Source organism: Tinamus guttatus, unplaced genomic scaffold (genome assembly GCF_059628265.1).
Source record: "Tinamus guttatus ecotype Peru unplaced genomic scaffold, ASM5962826v1 Tinamus_guttatus_pri_ptg000618c, whole genome shotgun sequence".
Classification (NCBI taxonomy): domain Eukaryota; kingdom Metazoa; phylum Chordata; class Aves; order Tinamiformes; family Tinamidae; genus Tinamus; species Tinamus guttatus.
Genome location: NW_028289152.1, coordinates 1,642,955 through 1,662,727, shown reverse-complemented (window position 1 = coordinate 1,662,727; position 19,773 = coordinate 1,642,955). Strand labels below are relative to the sequence as shown.

The 19,773-nt window shown below is 49.5% G+C and overlaps 1 protein-coding gene across 1 annotated transcript in view; it reads left to right on the top strand.

The window, feature by feature from the left end:
- The first annotated feature begins 5,826 nt into the window (after positions 1-5,826).
- LOC148592355 (coiled-coil domain-containing protein 81-like) overlaps positions 5,827-19,773 on the top strand; it is a 129,989-nt gene continuing 116,042 nt past the window's right edge. The window contains exons 1-4 of the mRNA XM_088535187.1: positions 5,827-5,893; positions 6,366-6,427; positions 6,706-6,862; positions 8,060-8,316. Coding sequence (XP_088391313.1) covers positions 5,827-5,893; positions 6,366-6,427; positions 6,706-6,862; positions 8,060-8,316 — 543 coding nt within the window. The remainder of the gene's footprint in view (positions 5,894-6,365; positions 6,428-6,705; positions 6,863-8,059; positions 8,317-19,773) is intronic.

The following is a 19,773-nucleotide window of genomic DNA, read 5'->3' as shown; positions in this document are numbered from 1 at the left end:
CTTCTTGCTCTTCATCCTGTTTGGGTGGCCTACGGCAGACTCGCACTGGGATATCAGCCTTTTTTGGCCTTCTCCCTTATCCTGACCAATAAGCACTCAACTTTTCCATAACCCACTTGGAGCTCCACGCAATCGAAGCACTTCCTAGTATACGCTGCTACTCCACCTCCTTTTCTTCCTTGCCTGTCCCTTCTGAAGAGCCTGTAGCCAGCCACTGCAGCACTCCAGTCATGACAGTGGTGCCACCACTTTTCAGTGATGGTGACGATGTCATAGTTTTCCTGATGCATCCTGGCCTCTAGCTCCTCCTGCTTGTTGCCCATGCTGCATGCATTTGCATAGATACATTTCAGCTGAGCTGCTGAGATCTTCCTTAGCCCTGGCATGCTGCCCCTAGGCTCATCCCTAGTGATCCCAGTTTTATTTTCCTCCCTCTTCATACCTAGTTTAAAGCTATCTAAATGAGCCCCACCAACTGCTGAGCAAGGATTCTTTTCCCCTTGAAAGGCAGGTGAATACCATCTGTTTCCAGGAGGCCTAGTGCTGTTTAGTCTTCCCCAAGGACAAAAAAACCCAAATTCGACTAATGACCCCAGCCTCTTATCCACCAGTTGAGCAGGTGATTTTTCCTGTTCTTCTCAGCGTCCTTCCCTGAAACTAAGGGGATAGACGAGAACGTCACCTGCACTCCTGTTCTCTGAACTAATCTTCCCAATGCCCCAAAGTCCCTTTTGATGGACTTCAGGCTTCTCTTGGCAATGTCATCACTGCCAACTTGCAATAGCAATAGTGGGTAGTAGTCAGAGGGCCACACAAGATTCAGGAGCCCTTTTGTGATGTCCCTTACCCGGGCCTCAGGGAGACAACAGACCTCCCTGTGGGAAGAGTCCAGTTGGCATACTGGGACCTCTGTTCTCTTCAGAAGGGAGCCACCAACAACTGTTACCCTTTTTTTCTTCATAGAAGATGCAGTCTTAAGGCAAGGCGTGACTGCTTAACCCTAGACAACCCCTTAGACGGACTGCTCAGAAAGGCTGTGGAATCTCCATCTGTGGAGATTTTCGAAACCTGCCTGGATGTGACCCTGTGCCACATGCTCTAGGTGTCCCTAGAGCAGGGGGGATGGACTAGGTGATCTCTAAAAGGTCCCTTCCAAACTCAACTCAATCATTCTGTGATTCTTTGACCTTGGTCTGTGACCTCATTTGCCTGGTCCTCGAGTTCCAGGGCCTCATACCTACTGTGTATGGAAACCTGTGGAGGCCAGGTGGGCCAGAAGGGGATTCTCCTGCCACCTCGAACAAAGATCTGCTTCCATTCTTGCTCATGTCAACTCTGCCCCCTCCACCCTACAGCAAAAGGACAGGAGATCCTTGGGTGGATTTGGTGTGTTCCCTGGGCGCACTTCCTAGGATGACTGCAGGGTGTGCCTCCACCAATCTATCTGTTTCTCGCTCTCCCTGATGCTCCACAGCCTTTCTACTTCCTCTTTCAGTTCCACCAACCAGGCTAAGCGCTTCATCTCCTTGCTCACACCTGAAGCAGGTGGTATGACTGCTACTCCTCGGTAACATGGAGAAGCTCAGACATTCCCCGCAGCTGCAGACCTGGGCTGCTGCATGTACATGTGGCCGTTCAGTCTATATCGCCCCAGTCGTGATGGTGCTGGCTCTCTTGTCTAGTAGAGACCATGGCTTTGGCTGATTCCTCACTGAGAGGAAAGGCTGTGGAGAGAGCTCTATTCCTGAGCCAGGAGGAGGCTGCACCTGTGCCAACTGCCCCAGTAACTGCCACACCATGCCCTGGCTGATGCACCTCCCTCTCTTCACTGCTGCTCTTGCACTGCATGGGGTCTTGGGCCCCGCCCCCTACTGGCTCCGCCCCTGCTGAGTCAGAGCTGCCTCTGCTCCAGGGCTCCAAACTGCCTGCTCAGGGCTAGGGGTTGGGGCTGCCTCTGGCTCTCTGCGCTTTCCTGCTTTGCGGCTTTTGCGGCACTTTTGATCCTCCAGGCAAGGTTCCCTGGCGTGAGTCTCTGCTCTGGAGCCCTTCTATTCAAGATCAAAGGATGCACCAGAGCTCACTCAAGGAGCCCTGGGATGCCCTGAAAATCAGACAGCAGCCCAGTGGGGGAAATGAAAGGAACTCAAAGATGCATGGGATACACTAAAAAGCAGATAAAGGCCTTGAGAATCATCAAAAAACAGACAGAGATCTCTGACATACATACACCAAAAGGCACCTGAGGCCCCAGGAATGGACCAAAAAAGAGACCCTGGGACACACTGAAAGGCACTCGGAGGTGGCTCAAACACACTGAATGGTGCTTGGGTGCTCCTACAGTGTCCCAAGAAGCAGAGATTCATGGGATACATCAAAAATCAAGTGTGGGCCTCTGTGATGAAACCAAAGGCAATCAGAGGCCACTGAGGGACTCCAAGAAGTGCTCCCTAGAAAGGCCCACAAGGCAAAGGGAGGCCCAAGACAGCGGTTCCTAGGAGACCCGTATAGACACACTGAGACCCCTGGGAAGCATGGAGAGGTTCCTGGAGCAAACCAAAAGAAACACAGAGGCCAAGGGAAAATCCCAAAATGTGCTTAGAGCCTCTCAGGGGCTCTGAAAGGTGCTTGGAGGCACCTTTGGACACACACTGGTGCAGCTTGATTGACCAGCAGCAGGCAGGCAGGCGGGTGGGCACTGTGATGTCATCAAGGGCAGGAGAAAGGCCCAGCAGCAAGGAGAGCTCCTGAAGAGGGGGGAGGCAGAGGCGGGTCAAAGTGGCCGGGCTGGGAGGTGCTTGCTGAGGTCACCTCTGTTGCAGCAGTCTGATTGGGCAGCAGGCAGGCAGGCACTGTGAGGTCATGAAGCGGGTCAGAAAAGCTTCCCCATGGAGAGGAGAGCTCAAGGGGAGGGGAGACGTGGGCTACAGCACCATGTTGGGGATGTTGATTGTGAGGTGAGTTCCTTCCATCTGCCAGACTGGCCGTTAGCAGCTGGGAGCATTGTGAGGTGATCAAGAGCATCAGGAAAGTCCCTCTGTCTCCAACTGAAAGGATCGGTCAGGGGGATGGAAGAGGGAAAGGCATGTAAAGGGGGATGACAGTGAGATGATGGGGTCGTCTTTTTTGCAGTGGGTCAATTTATTTGGAAATGAAGTTATAGCTGAGATCCAAGGATAATACATAGAGCTGGTATAGCTGTGTGTCAGCAGGAATGCATTGTGCATGCTCTGGACTGGTTACAGAGGACTGTGGGACTGTTTCATTGTCAGGATTCACTGAAACAACCTGTGACGGGGACACCCATCATCAGCTGGACAGAAACCAATAACCCTCTTCAAAAGGTTTGAATTACCCACATGGGCATTACCCTAAGTAAAAGTTCCCAATAAAGTCCAAATTTCAAAATGACACTCTGTGCATGAATGTCTGTGAAGCAAGTGGATCCTCTTGATCCATCCCCTTCTGGTTATGGAGTCAGCAACTCCTGTCGTTAACTCTGCTTGGAGCTTCTGGGCAGCCACACTGCTTCCTTCAGCCAGGAACAGACTTTGGCTGCAGGGGTGGAGGTCTGGTCTTGGTCGTGGCAAACACCTGGGGATTCCAAATGCCTCTCTGTATTTTGTCACTCTTTGTCCATGTGTGGTCTGTGTCCACGTGCGTGAGCGTGAACAGCGCCCAGCAAAGGGAAGAGCCCTGTCGTGGGACACATATTCCTGCAGGCTCTGGGCATGGAATGGGAAGGCTGCTCTAGGGTGGATGGTGCCAGCACAAAGGTGCCTCCTGGGAAGCCCTGTGGCCACAGCCTCTGGCCTGCCCACATGAGTGTGGTCTCCTCCTGAGCAGACCATCCTCTGACAGGGGGCTCATGCTGGCTGCTTCCCTGCTGCTGGGCTCTGGCTCATGCTGCGGTGATGGAGAAGAGCAAAATGCCTGTCCTGTGCCCCCTCCCTGACACCTCTGCTTCCTGCATGTCTTGTGTTTTTCCCTTCCCTCCTTTTTCTAGAATCATGTGAGGGCAGATTTCTTCCTGGGCAGATGTGGCATTGTTCATACCTGAGATAATTTGGAAGCTTTGGGAAAAGTGGAGGAAACATACGGCATAAACACCAAGGCCTAGCATGCATGAGAGCAGTACTGCCTTTGGGTGCCTCTTGGGGTTGTGAGGCAGCACAGGCAAATGGAGGCAGTCCAGGAGGGATCCTGGGAGCGATTTAGCAAACATGCAGGGCTGTCTATGAGAGGAGCAGGGCCAGGGAGCCCAAGAGGCAGCAGCTGAACAGAGAGTGCAGATAGGTTGTCTGCAGGCTGTGGAGAAATACAAGGCAGCTCTGCCCTGGGTAGAGGGGCAAAGCCAAGGGTTTGTGAGAATCTGTGAGGAACTGGGGAAAACCCACAGATGTTCATTTCTAGGCTAATGAACTCCATATTTGCAATAGGAGCTTCTCAGGTGCACTCCCTCCGTGAGTGGAGAGGAAAATGGGCAGCAGCAGGCACCAAATGACTCCCTGGTTGCAAATTATGGTAACAGACAGGGTGTCTTGCATGAAAGAGTTATTGCAATATCTTGCCCATCCTGGGAAGAGCCCCTCAGGGCTGCAGAGAGAGGTTTGGCAGAGGGGACAAGGGCACCTGCAATGGCACCAGATCTCCATGACCCTCTGATGGCATTCCACTCCAATTCACTTTGCTTAAAAAAAAGACCACACATAAAATCTGCTCAAAAGACCAGTAAGCCAAAGAATACACCACCAACAACAAAAGAAATAAACATTATCAAGGAGGACTATAAAAACAAAGAATGCTGGAGACTGGAAAGGGTTCACTAAAAACCTCCTTGCTTACATCCTTTTCTAGATTTATTTCTTGTTTCATTTTGATGGACATTTTTTTCATTTTCAGGCTCATACCATTAAAAAAGATATATTTGTATGTCTTGCACAGAGTTTTGTGGCCCAAACCGCCTGGGACAGCAATTGCTTACTCTGTGGACAGAGCCTTTAGTGCTAGGAGATGCTGAGCTCTCTTCCTTCTGCCTCTTGATCTGCTCAGTCCCAATCCCACCCCAGACCCCAGGTTGCTACAGTCACGATGTCTAAAAGCCGTCTGCACCTGGCCACGGCTGAACAGAGGTTCCTGCAGGTTTTGTGTCTGAGAGAACTGTCAAGACAAAGAGCCATTGGTTGTAGCAGCAAGAAGAGCATTGTGGTGGCTGCCAAGGAGCTACTGGATGTTTTGGTGGGCTCAGTGATGAGTGCTTCCTACGGTGGTGGCAGCAGCCACCTGCGCTGTGCAGCCATGGGGTGAGTGTGGTGTGATGCCCGCTGTTCTCCCTGGCAGACAGGTTTTGCGTGCACGGCCATGGGCATGGATGTGTGGGTGCAGCCACAGTGCCCAGCGAGGCCAGAACTGGCGGTGGGAGGAGAGTTAATCTCTATGGCATAGTCTTTGTCGAACAGCAGCAGCCCCTGAGCACTTGGTGCAGCCTCTGCTCACTGCAGGGCCAGCATTGGCCAGGCCCCCAGTGAGGAGGGCCTGACCCCTCTGTGACATGGGCTGTGCTCACAGGGGACATCCCGTGTCACAGGCACAGCAGTCAGAGTGCACGATATGACCTTCCCTCACACGTCGTGAAGAGCCTGGGAGAGCCCACGCGCTGGGACTGCTCTCGGCTCTGCTCTGCTGCGAGGAGCCCACAACCCTGAGCGGGAACCAGCGAGGGGTGTCCAGAGTAGCACAGGGCTGAGGTGACGTGTACAGGAGGAGCAGGAGAGGAGCTGTTTCCTCATCACCTCCTGTTTGCTCTTCATCCAGAGCAAAGAAAGTAGGATGGAGCTCTGGGACCCTGGCTATGGCAGGTCTCGTGGGCAGCGAATGCCAGAGCTGCCGCCACAGGGTAAGCCCCGCCGGAGCTCTATCTTGGGAAGTCTCACAGAGATCATGAACTGTGAACATGGCTGTGGAAAGCCTGGGGCTGGAGGAGCGTGGATGGGGCTGGAACTGCTGCCAGAGCCCAGGCTCATGGTCCCCTCTGGCTCTGTTGGCAGTATGGCTGCCAGGACTCCTGGCTCCCAACCCTCATGCTGTCCCCACTGTCCCGGGACACCCCACTCAGGAGTCCCTGCCACAGGGTCTCCCAGTGGAGAAGGCCTACCTGAGCTGCCAGGCCTCCCCATTAATCCATTAATGCCATCTCATTCTCAGCTGCTGAGACCCTCCCACAGTTGGACTTAGTTTGCTTACTGATCTCAGGATTGGGCTTAGTTTGCTCATTAAGTAGGATTGTGTCACCTCCTTGGCTAACCATGTGCTGCACATTTGTGAGCAGGGCCAAACATAGCCTTATGTGTCTTTCTATTCTTTTCCAGAGACCCTTGCTATCTGGGAAGGAGTCTCCAACTACATTCTACAGCAGTTGATGCAGAACAAGGTGAATCTGCCATGCCACATCTTCCCCGGGAGCCCTTCTTCTGCACCTGATGTATTTAAAGGATGAGTTCTCTGGGTTTACTTTCATTTTTTGAGAGCATGAAGAAGAGGGGAATGAAAACACTGAAATGCGCATCTAAAGAACTTCTAAAATCCTCCATTCGTCCCCTTTCCACTGCAGGACTGGGGAGGGCACTAAGCACCCTCCGCATGTACTGACAACTCACCAGCCTGTCCACCTACCACTCCCATAATTCTTCTCTTCCTTCCTGCTTCCAGGGAGTCCGAATTATTCGGCTTGGAACTTTCAGCGTTGTGACTGAGCGTGTCAGTTTGGGGAAACACGGTCTCGTGACTGTTCGCAGACCCGTATTCCGTCTTTCAAAGAATATTGTGGAAGTTCACAGCTGCACCTATGATAAGGCCTATGCTCCTGGTAAGAAGACCTGCTGAAACTTTTGCTTTCTCTTTTGAGGTACATCTTTGGTTGTGCATAAGTTCTGTTCAGCAGTGACTGTTAGAACTCCAAAATTCTGACACTGCATCCGAAGAACAGTTCCAGATTTTTAAAAATAATCACGACATCATCAGGACATCTCTCTGCCCCCCTCCTGTTTTCCCCCAAGGTCAACTGCACCCAATCGCATATGTATAACACGACCTTCTTGCCTGTACTCCCTAGTCCATTTCACCAAAGAATGTGGAGCATTTCATACATTTGTAAAGACACAGTCTCCTTTGTTCCGCTCATCTTTCTGCACATGACAACTCAATCCTGCTAGATGTACTGGGATTGCTGCTTCTCATCAGATTTAGCTGAAAATTTTGGTGTGTGTTTACTACCACAGCTGACCTTGTAAAGTCAAACACCACAATTCTCTTCTCCTACCTAGGAGTGGGTCCAAGTGAGCTGTAGAGAGCCTTGAAACAGAGATGGGGACCATAATGTTTATGCAAATCCAGCAGGGGGCAGCTTTTCTGTGCCTGCTGGCCATGCCTAGGAGCACTGAAGATGTGATGGACATTGCTGATGCCTGTGAGGGCAGGAGCTCTGAGCTGTGTTGGGATTGGATCTTTCCTTTCAAAGGGCTCCATCTTCTCTGGGATGGCGACATCATTCTGGCCTGCACTGGGGACAGCCTCTGGCAGCAAAAGCAGGGATGTTTGTTGGGCAATTCTGAGGGTGCTGTGGGGTTTTTTTTTTTTCTTTCTTTCTTGAATCCATGTGACATGGCACATCTAAATCTCTCCCAGCCTGGAATTCTCTGAGCATTGGCGCAAGTACTGACACCGACTCCCCCCAGTGTGGCAGATGGCCCCTTTTTTCTGCTCCTTGTCCTGACATCATGTCTCATGTTCATAGGAGATGGTAGCGCTCTTTTTTTTTTTTTTTTTTTTTTGATTTGTGCAGGGAGGAAAGCATTGCTGTATGCTTGGCACATCCCGCTGCCGCATGCTTGGAGCTTCTCCTGGGGTGGGATAGTGTCAACTACCCACCTTAGCTTTCCCAGCGAGTTAAAGAAGACAAACAACTCTGTAGCAATGTCTTGCTTGAAGCTGTTAAAGCTGCCACTACTCTGTTTAGTCTGCTGAAGTGCTTTGTGAGTCACCGTGTTCTTGTGTTGCTTCCTAGGTCATAAAGAAATGGAACCCCTGCAGTACACTTGCATTGCCTCCGACCTCTCCATTCCTCGCAAGACAGTGGAGACTTGCATAGAGGAGACCATGCGCCGTTTCTGCCGCTGCCTGGAAAGCGGAAAGAATGTGGCCTTTGTGTTAAAGGACATCGGCATGCTTGTTATTCAGGGAATGGATGTGAAAATGAGATATTACAGAGACTTTCTGCAAAGACTGAATGGAACAGAGCAGCTGGTGGCAGCTCTTCTTAGGGTAACTTTTCGATTTCTCCATTTCTGCTTCCAGTCCTTTTGGAATCCCAGCAGGAGTATGAGTGAATGCATTATGTGAATGAATGGAGTGAGCGTATTAGTGAAAGTGAGTGAAAGTAGGAGTGAATGAACTAATAGTAGCATTTCATGACCTTCCTGGGCACATGGACAGTCCTGGCCTGGAGTAATGTAGGCTCCCTGGACAGTTTGTCTTTAGCGTTTAGAGGACTTGACAACAAAGGAGACCCTGGCAATAGCTGTACTGGGTTCACTGAAAGATCCATGCAGGCTGTAATCTCATCCCCATGTGCCTAGGAGAAAGCATCCAAGAGAAGGATGCTTTCCTAGTAGTGGCCACAGTATGTCCCAGAGAGAATCTTTGGAGCCCAGTGCCTCTCCCCAGGTCTCTAGCGAAGTCTTGTCCTTCACATGAGGCTTTCAGGTGCATCTGGAAAGGTGAGATGTGAAAGCAGGCTAAGCTAAGCCCACTGAAGGTGAAGGCAGAGATGCAAGGAAGCTGTAGCCCAGTCCTGGTTCCGAGCTCTGTCTCTTCCTGCTCTTTTAGTCTGTGGCGTCTTTTCAGGCCGTTCTCTGGACTAGGGCCTTTTCTCCAGCCTTTATTCCCATGGGTCCTTCAGCGGGACCCTCAGCTTTGAACGCACCCCAGAGGTTTGGCCCTCCCAGTTGGAAAGGTAAAGGAATGAGTTTGTCTCTCTCTTCCTCACTGGTGGAGGGGCAGCAGTCTGAATGTTGGGCGAGACTGTGACCACATCTGACCCCTTTTTCCCTCAACTCAGGAGGCATCCAGTCTGGACACCAGGGAAAACCAGCAGTCCAGCTAGTGAAATGTCTTCTCATGTATTTGCCTCCCTTGATTTCTGCATTAGGAAAGACCTGTCCTCTTGCCTTAGGCTCTGGATTCTCAGCCTTGTGAAAAGCTCAACATTGTTCTTACCCTTTCTCCTTATTTTTCTCCAGCTATTATGTTGTATTAGTGAGTGCTGAGTGCTGGGAGTGCTGAGAGGAACCAGAGGACTTGGTTTCAACCTTTCAGAGGCAGCTTTTTCTCTGAGCAGTGGATAAGTTTTCTGCCCTTGTGAACAATGCAGTAATTTTCTTGGCATCATCTCACATGTGTCTCTCCCCTTTGCAGATGGCGGAGATGAGGGATTCTGTCCTCTTAGGCCCTGAAACTGCTCTTTCTCAGACCCATTCTGATCATGTTATTGTCTTTCCAATGTGAGTATGTATGTTGGCTCCTAAGCCCCTGGCTGGCCAAGTGAGCAGCTTCTAATGGCCTTTTCTCATGGCAGCATTGCATTGCCAGTCCTTGCGAAGGCTGCTCAGAAAGTCACTCGACACTAACTTCCAAATGACGGGTACCCAGTGAGCTCCAGGCTTTTTCTGTCTTAGTTTGGATTCTGTGGAGTAACATGAGGGAGTGATAGTATTTTACCTTGCTATCCTACCACCCTTGAACTAGTTAGAACCCCTATTCCTGGCATTCAGTTCTGTTCCTAGAGAGGAACTGAGGCATAATTCTCCACAAGGTTTCACTCCATCATTTGCTTTCTTTTTGATGAGAAAACCTCTCCAGATTGTATGTTCCAAAGGCTTTTGCAAGGAGGGCTTTCTGGACCAGATGGAAGCCTGTGCCCAGTGGGTTTCTGGAGAGCTCTATCATGGCTGCCATCATGCTGAGGGCTGAGCTAATCATGGTAGCCGGCAGTTCCTCTTGAGAGATGCACAGACATGAGCGTGGGGAGGCCTGGAAGCAATTTGAAGGAGGAGACAGGAGCTAGAAATGGTGCTGAAAAATTGTAGGGAATGAGGCTATTATGTTCGGCCTGGCCATAAACATGAATAAGAGATGAAAGAGGGTCACAAGAGCAGTACAGAGATTTGCATTAGAATGTGCTTTCTTACAGGAAGGAAAGGAAAGCCCTCAAACAGCCTCATGAGCTGCAGCAACTCAAGGGCTTTGCTATGTCACTCAACTTGCTAATACAGTCCTCCAGAATCTGACATATTCTGCAAATTCTGCTTGGAAATGACAGACTTCACAGTAGCTCCCATACGACCGACCATGTGTCCCCATTATTCACACGAGGTACAAAGGAAATACAATGCCCTTCTTTCTGACTGGCGTCTTTTTCCTGTTTCCAGGTACAAGCTTGAGAGGAAAGCTAGAAAAGTGCCTGTGAAGCCCATCCAGGAAGAGGAGATGGGAAAAGCTGAGTTTGGTCAGCTACCAGGTAGTGGCACAGCTCACTGCTGGTGGGCTTTGTGCCTTGAGCTTATTGGTGCGACACTGGAGCAAAGGCTACTGTAAGATGGCTCAAGGAGTGTGAAGCGCTGGAGGGGATGCTGTTTACCGAGTACAGCTCTGCATGCTCTTGCTCTGCAAACTGCCCCTCTGTTTCCAGAAGAGGTGCAGAAGGGAGTCAAACTTGAGGACGATCGCTGGGCAGTGTAAATCAATGTTGTGGTTGGAGCTGTACATAAAACAAGGGTTGACCTATTTTGTGGAATCAGTGTATTTTTCTGACAGAGGTTAAAAAGTCTGTCAAGCTGTGCCAAGTCTTCCTTTCATTTTCAAAATGAGGAGTTCTAACCTTCCCATTTTAATTTCACATAACCATTCCCACAAACAATGCCTTTGGGTTGACTGTATCAACAGAAGAACTGTAGGCGTAGGAGGTATGGCTCCAAGGATCCAAGACTTGGTTCAGTCAGCTGCACATGCCAGCAAGCCCCCTTTTTCATTATGTGAGTGGGACAGAGCACAAGAAAACCAATAACACAAGAAATGATGTGGCACAGGAAAAACTTCAAGTTTAGTAGCTAGTGTCTGCAAGGGCCTAAGACCACTCAGGAGACAGGACTTCAAAGGAATCACCTTGGGGTTTCTCAGTTTCACCACATACTTGAGGATATGCCTTGCGTATCTTTCCTGTTCCATGACACTGTCTCAAAGTGTTTTCTTGTCTCCTACTTATAGCATATCTCTTTGCTGACCACTATGTCTTGAGGCGGAGGTTTCTTACAGTCTATCCTCCTCCTGTCAGCTCCTATCCTGTCAGCAGACAGATAAGAAGAAAGTGGTGGAAAGGCAAAGGCAGGTAAGAGACTTGAAGAAATGGATGAGGATGACCTTATATTCATGTACTTGTTTGAGCGAGATCATTTCTTTGGTCACAGCATTTATAGGAACTCTGAATGCCTTTGACCATGTGACACAATGACTCCTGATCCCTTGCTGCATGGCCAGAATGTAGCACACTCTTGTGAAATCCTTCTGTTGGTTTTGTTTTTCTCCCTCCTCTTCTGGGTAACAGAAGTTTTGTTACCTCAATGCAAGTCCAGCTTCTGGAAGATGGCGACTCTTTTCTCATACCCTTTAGATTAAACTAAACTTTTTTTTTTTTTTTTTAATTAGACAATCATGTTAGGAGATTACAGACATTTAGTGAGATTGAGAAGTGTGAATGGTCTTGGTATGCCTTCTGGACAGGGGAGGTGTTTTTCTGAGCTTTGTCCAACACACAGGGCTGTTTATGGAAACTGTTAAGTCCTAAGTGAGACAGGATTGAATGTGGAGGAAATCTTTCTTTGAATAGAAAGGATGCTGCTTTGTAAGGGGAGGTGAAAATCCAGCAAGGATAAAGAACAGGGCCTGTTCTAACAATTTTGGTTTAATTTAATGATGCTGAAGCCTTTGCATTCATATATAATTTGTCTTGTGGCTACCACAGAAGAGTGCCAGGGCTAAGTAAATGTCAGGACTGTTTTACACACTTGATCACTTTCTCCTCCTTTGACATTAGGTCACCATTGAAAAAAAAAAATCCAACTCTAAAAAATGAGATCTGGGAAAACTGAACAGTGGTAAATGGAATTTCTAGGAGGGGTCTGTGGTGCCTCTTAGAGCCTGTCCTTGCAGGTGACCCATCTCCTCCCTCTGCTGCATGAAAAGAGCCCGGGTTTGGGCATGCTGAGCTTTGCTTTGGGCATCCTGAGCTTTGCTTTGCCCAGCTTGTGGGCACAGGATGGAGACCAAACTCCCCCTGTGCTAATATCACTTCTTGTCGCGTGTATTTGCAGTGTGTTCCCAGCCATCCGAGAGAGCTCTTCAAGGAAGGCAAAGAAAGACAGGAGGAAGAAAATGGCTGAAGACAGCTTGCCAGATTTGAGCCATGTAAATGAAGGAGGAGAGGTATGTGCTAGTGACTGATGAGCTCCTTGGGACACAGAGTCTTGTGGAGGAGAGTATTTCTAGGGGTAGAGGGTATAAAGGACCTCTTTTGGTGTTTGACCATAGATGGATTTTGCCCAGGCCTTGCTTTAAAAGGAACAGGTCATGCTCTGGTTTTACAATGCACTTCCCCCTCATAAAGCACCTCAGAAGCCCCCTCTCTGACCCTGTTCTAGTGGAAATGTACCTGTTGGGCATTTCAGGGAGAGGGGATAGACACTATCTATTTAATTCAGTGATCATTTACCTCAATAGTCATATGAAACAAGTGATTTTCAGCCCTTCCAGCATTAGCCTAAAAGGCCTAAGAGTGCTGAGAAGAAGGCTTCATACAAGCCTTCATACAAGCCAAGAAGAGAGGGCAAGAGATGGCCTTTGCACAGTGGAAAGAAACAGATGCAAACAATACTCCTTGCGATGCCTTTCTGTATCCCTCCAGCTACGTTATCGCTGCATGATGTTGGGAGAGGGCTTACTTTGCTACCCTGAAATTGAAACTTCTGGGAAGATTTATCATCCCTCTGGTTCCTTGAGGAAATACAAGCAGGCAATTGAGAAGATAGACATGAATTGGAAGAAGTCGCTTGAAGAAGACCACAGTATTTCCCATCCAGTATTTCTGAAGGATTCCTAAGCGGTAGGGAGATATCAGGAATGGGGTCAATGATCCCAGTGAGGTCCCATCATTACTAGCCAAGGAGACTTGAGGGGAAGTAACCCACCAATGTGTCAGAATCACTGTGCTGGAGCCACTGATTTGGATAGGCTATTCAGGGAGCTTTTGTGGCAGGGATTGATTTGCTTTAGAGACCAACATCATTGGGCTCTCTGCAGCCCCAGGTAAATGCCCAGCACTCCTCTGGAGGTGAAGGGGCCGTTGCTGCATATGGAAGCAGGCTTGCAAGAGAGAGGCAGGAAGGTTTCCGAGCCGGTGTGAAAGACAGCAGGTGTCATTGCTGCTGCAGCCATGTTTCACCCCAAGCAAGCCACTGTGGCTTTGGATGAGACATCCCTTTCATGCAAGGGGCAGCTGCTAGGCCCTCAGAAGAGGATTACAATGTGGGACCTAGAAGTCCTGAGCAGCTGGACACAAAGGGACCCCTCCAGTGCTCATCTGCTTATTATCAAGCCTCTCCCTGAATGCTGAAGCCAAAAAACAGGTTCACTCACAGTCTTGGCCCCAGTGGATTCAGTCCCAGGTGGAGCAGCTGTGCAGTGGAGCTTGTGTCGACACACAGTTTGTGCGTCGCATCACAGTGAGCATGAAAGTGCCTTTGGAAACACATCCAAAAATGTATAGCCTGAGCTAGACTGCAGTATTTCTTTGTGTCTCTTCCTGTGCATAGAACTTAGCACTTTTCCTTCTCCCTTCTTAGCTCACCTGGGGAGAAGAGGCACCTCCTGAGCTGGCGGGAGAGCTACCAGTGACCAGTTTTGTTCTTGCAAATTAAACCTGGTGTGGCAGGTGTGGATTTCTCCTTGGTGTGGTGTGAACTGTTGCTTGCTGCCTGTGAACATGGGAGAGAACCAACAGTATGAGCTCAGGAGTAGAGCGTTGAATGTCAGTGCCTGCTCCCTTTTTGCCACTCCTTGCTTCTTGCTCTTTTCTTCCTCTGCAGCTTTCTTCTTACTCCTTAATTCTCCTCCATGCACCACAGTCTCTTTGGGGTGACCCTGCTCTGTTACGCGTTGCCCATGAGACGCAGTTGCATCTCAGATGAACATCCTCGGGAATGGAGTATCTCCTTCCAAGAGGGTGTAACCAGCTGTGTCCCTACCATGGCCCTCTTCCGCATACATCCTCTACTTTGGCCAAAAAGACACCTCTTGACATTTCTCCTCACATGACCCTTCTGTGTTCTCCTGTGCCTCCTCTCACATGCCTCACTGTTGTGTCTCCCCAGGTCTTTCCTCGTTTGTCTTCAGGGGCAGCCTCCCAAGGCTTCTCTTGTGTCTCCTTTCATGTCTCCTCTCAAGTCTGGTGATATCTGTGCCTCCTCTGTTCCCTTTTGTGTATCCTCTCGTATTTTCTCCTGTCCCCCCTGCCCCTAGCACTTACCACCCTTTCTTAAATATGTGTGAGCAGAGGTGCCAGGTGGCCTTTTTGACTGCACTTTTTGTTTCCACCTGTTTCAGAGCTGACTGGAACTGCTTGTGGCTGGCACAGGGAAGTTCACCATCTCCTCCCACAGAGTGCAGCCCTGCAGCTCCTGCTACACAAATCCTGCCATTTCTGCCCAACACAGTTCTCCCATTTTTGTTTGTTTGGATTTTTTTTTCCAGAACCTCTGTATCTTCTTCTAGCATGCCCAGCCTTCATCCCTCTGGTGTTCCCATGCTCAGGACTGTGCACAGCTTTTTTCTGTGGAGTTCCCTGAGGAGCTTGTCCTGGAGATTCTCACCCTCTGCTGGGGCAGAAGCAGCAGAGATCAGAGTGTTGGGCTGGAAGCACAAGCATATACCTCTTCTTCTCCAAACAGAATCACCCCAGCACGGTCAGCCTCTCCTCATATGTCCTGCACAGCAGCTTCGTGTCCCTTTTACTGACTCTCCACTACACTCACTTCAGGATCCCACTGCTGAACACAGTGTCCAGATGTGGTCTCAGAAGGCCTGAAGAAGTGAACAGTCACTTGGCCTGCCCTGCTACCTGCACTCCTGCCCATGCAGCCCAGCCGCTCTTGGCCTTCTAGGTTGCAAAGGCACCCTCATGACTCCTCTTCAGCTGAGAATCATAGAATCATTAGGGTTGGAAAGGACCTTCAAGATCATCAAGTCAACTCTAAGCCCTTCGACACCCTGCCTGCTAAACCATGTCCCTAAGTACCTCATCTCATGTTCTTTCGGACACTGCCAGGGATGGTGACTTGGTACCAATTGCCCGTGCAGCCAGTTCCAATGCCTCACCACTCTTTCCATGTAGATTTTTTTCCTAATATCTGTGGTTCCTAACCTGAACCTGCCCTGGTACAATGTGAGGCCATTTCCTGTTGTCCTGTTGGCAGTTATTTCGGAGAAGAAACCAACCCTTGCCTCATTGCAACTTTCTGGTAGTTGTAGGGAGTGATAAGGCCTTCCCTGAGTCTTCCCTGAGTCTTCTCCAGACAAAATAATCATAGAATCATAGAATCATAGAATGCTTAGGGTTGGAAGGGACCTCTAGAGATCATCTAGTCCAACCCCCCTGCATACGCAGGGACACCTAGAGCATGTGGCACAGGACTGCGTCCAAGCGGGTTTTGAAGATCTCCAGAGAAGGAGACTCCACAACCTCTCTGGGCAGCCTGTTCCAGTGCTCTGTCACCCTCACTGTTAAGAAATTTTTCCTTAAGTTCCTATGGAATTTTTGGTGTTTCAGTTTCTGGCCATTTCCTCTAGTCCTATCAGTGGCCACCACTGAAAAGAGACGATCACCGTCCTCTGCACTCCCTCCCTTGAGGTATTTATATACACTGATTAGATCCCCTCTCAGCCTTCTCTTCTCCAGGCTGAACAGGCCCAGCTCCCTCAGCCTCTCCTCGTAGGGCAGATGTGCTAAGCCCCTGATCATCCTTGTAGCCCTGCGCTGGACTCTCTCCAGCAGCTCCACATCCCTCTTGTACTGTGGAGCCCAGAACTGGACACAATACTCCAGATGTGGCCTCACCAGGACTGAGTAGAGGGGCAGGATCACCTCCCTCGACCTGCTGGAGACACTCTTCTTAATGCACCCCAGGATCCCATTGGCCTTCTTGGCCACGAGGGCACACTGCTGCCTCATGGTCAACTTGTCATCCACCATGACACCCAGGTCTTTCTCCATAGAGCTGCTCTCCAGAAGGTCAGTCCCCAGCCTGTACTGGTGTCTGGGGTTATTCCTCCCCAGGTGCAGAACCTTGCACTTCGCCTTGTTGAATTGCATAAGGTTTTTCACCGCCCAGTTGTCCAGTCTGTCCAGGTCCCTCTGGATGGCAGCGCAGCCCTCTGGGGTATCGGCTACTCCTCCTAGTTTCGTGTCATCAGCAAACTTGCTGAGGGAGCACTCCGTGCCTTCATCCAGGTCATTGATGAATAAATTGAACAGGACTGGACCAAGGACTGACCCCTGGGGGACCCCGCTAGCTACAGGCCTCCAACTAGACTCTGCACCGCTGATGACCACTCTCTGGGCCCTGCCATCCAGCCAGTTCCTAATCCACCTCACTGTCCCCTCATCTATCTCACACTTCTGGAGCTTGCCCAGGAGGATGTTGTGAGGGACGGTGTCGAAAGCCTTGGTGAAGTCGAGGTAGGCGACATCCACCGCTCTCCCCTCGTCTATCCAGCCTGTCATTTCATCATAGAAGGCTATCAGGTTAGTCAGGCAAGATTTCCCCTTGGTGAATCCATGCTGACTACTCTTGAGCACCTTCCTGTCCTCCATGTGCCTGGAGACAACGGCCAGTATGAGCCGTTCCATCGCTTTTCCGGGGACGGAGGTGAGGCTCACTGGCCTGTAGTTACCTGGGTCCTCCTTCTTGCCTTTTTTGAAGACTGGCGTGACATTGGCCTTCTTCCAGTCATCCGGCACCTCCCCCGTTCTCCAGGATCTTTCAAAGATGATGGAGAGCGGCTTAGCTATGGCATCCGCCAGCTCACGCAGCACTCTGGGGTGCGTCCCATCAGGGCCCATGGATTTGTGGGTATCGAGGTTCCTTAGGTGCTCTCTGACCCAATCTTCCTCTACCCAGGGCAAGTCTTCCTCTCCACCAGCTTCTTCTCTTGTCCCTAGGGCCTGGGGCTCTAGTGGGTTGCCCTTGGTAAACACTGAAGCAAAGAAGGCATTGAGCAACTCTGCTTTTTCTGTGTTATTTGTAACCAGGGTGCCCATCCCGTCCGTCAGAGGACCCACGTTTTCCCTGATTTTCCTTTTGCTGTTAATGTATTTGAAGAATTTTTTTTTGTTATTTTTAACGTCCCTTGCCAGATTGCCTTCTAGCCGTGCCTTAGCTTTCCTTGTCTCATCTCTGCATTCCCTGACTATGTTCCTGTATTTCTCCCAGGGGATCTGTCCTTTTTTCCACTTTCTGTATACTGCCGCCTTCTGCTTGAGCATTGCCACAAGCTCCCGGCTGATCCAAGCTTCCAGTTCTTAGATTCTTAGGAATCCCAGCTCCCTTAGCCACTGCTCATAAAGTCTGTGCTCCAGCCCCTTCACAGCTTCGTTGCCCTTCTTTGGACACGCTCCAGCACCTCCATGTCTTTCTTGCAGTGAGGAGCCCAAAACTGAACACTGTGTTTGAGGTGCGGCCTTAGCAGCGCCCAATACAGGAAGATGATCACTTCCCTGGTCCTGCTGGTTTCACTGTTCCTGATGCAAGCCAGGATGCAGTTGGCAGCCTTGGCCACATGGGCATACTGCTGGATCACGTTAATTCCACTGTCAGCCAACATCCCCAAATCATTTTCTGCCACACAGCTCTTCAGCCGCTCTGCCCCAAGCCTGTAGTGTTGCATGGGGTTGATGTGACCCAAGTGCAGGTCCTGGCACTTGGCCTTGCTGAACCTCAGACTGTTGGCTTCAACCTATCAATCTAGCCTGTCCTACCTACCCTGTAGCAGATCAGCTCTTCTTCCATGTGCCAGGGCAGGGGGACACAGGGGCACAGATCGGTTCCTGCTCTAAGGCAGACACCTCTGTACTTCAGCCCCTTCTCTACAGCAATCTTGCCCTCCACCAGGCATCCTCATTCACCTCCACTTCCCTCGGGCTCTGTACACACAGAGCTGTGGCCAAGACTGAGATGGAGCCCCCAGGGCCATAGTGCAGTATGAGCAGGTGCCATATCCTGCTCCTTCCCCTCGGTGCTCCCAGGCTAGCACCAGTTTCCTGTGGGGGTAGGTTTTTTGTTTGCAGCCCCCATGTGCATGACCCATCTCTATGGGGTCTCACTCTGTGAACACTCTTCTCCCACAAGTTCTCCACAGCCTGTGTGGAGACAAGCGGTGCTGTCTCTGCTCAGGCCAAGGGGCCCTCCACCATGGGGTGAGCACTCACTGCGCCAGCCCTGGGGCCGTTTCAGTCCCTGCCCTACACCATGAGAAGATGTGGGGCTGAGCTCAGCCCTCCCCTGAAGGATATACTCTCCCAAGGGTCTGGCACAGAGAACCCTCTTCTGAGCTGCAAATACATCACTACACTCTCAGACAGGAACATGAGTCAGAGAGAGACAGAGAGAGATAAAATAAAAATAGGACCAGTCCATCCTTGGGAAGATGCTTGTGATGGAAGATGTTTTCATGGAGACCATCAGAATTGTAGTTGTGCTGAACATGGTCCTGTACTTCTTTGCAAACATCTTCATCTAAAGTCTCAGAAAAAAAAATGGCCCTGAAGGAAGCCATTGGCCATGCAAACTTTTGGCTATTTCCCCGCCATGATGTTTTTCATAATAGTCATTCTAAATATGCATGATTTATTATATCACACACATATATATGTAGCTATTTAATACAGGTGTCTCAGCAGATTTGTGTTCTCTTTGGATTGCAGTGGTGATAGGGAAGAGTGTGAATTGTGTCATGGTTACAAGGAACTCTTATAAATAAAATCTAAAATATGTTCACTAAATGTAACCCCCCTTATTCAAACTGGAACACAAGTACATGTTGACACAAGGAACTTTCATAAATCATCTCAGGAAATGTATCTGAAAACTTTGGGAACAATGACCAAGGGCTGTTGAGGAAAGCTCAAAACACCTGCTTTCCCTGAAGAACAGAAAATGCTATGTTTAAGATGCTAAGAAGATGACAAGAAAATTAAGCTCAGACATTACAGTAAGTTAAAATTCATTGGATTCAATACATAAATAAATCTCAGTTTCACTGCTGTTATGAAGACAGCTTTACTCATTAGCCTGTGATGGCATGTGGGCAATAGCTTTATTTATTCACTTTGGAGGGAGATTTCTTAAGAGTATATATATATTTATAACATAGTGCCAGCATGTTCATTGTTAGAAGCCCCATTTTATATCCACTGTTGACTCTAAGATGCATTCCTGTTAAAAAAAAAAGTGTTTTCTCTTGGATACATAAGCATGTCCTACCATCTTTTTCTTTGCTGAAGAAGTACTCCATGTTTGAGAATGTTTTCAAATAAACTATTTTTTTCTAATAAACTAACCTTCTATCATCCATATCCTTTCATGTCAAAGTGATGGGCAGAAGCATGTATTGTTG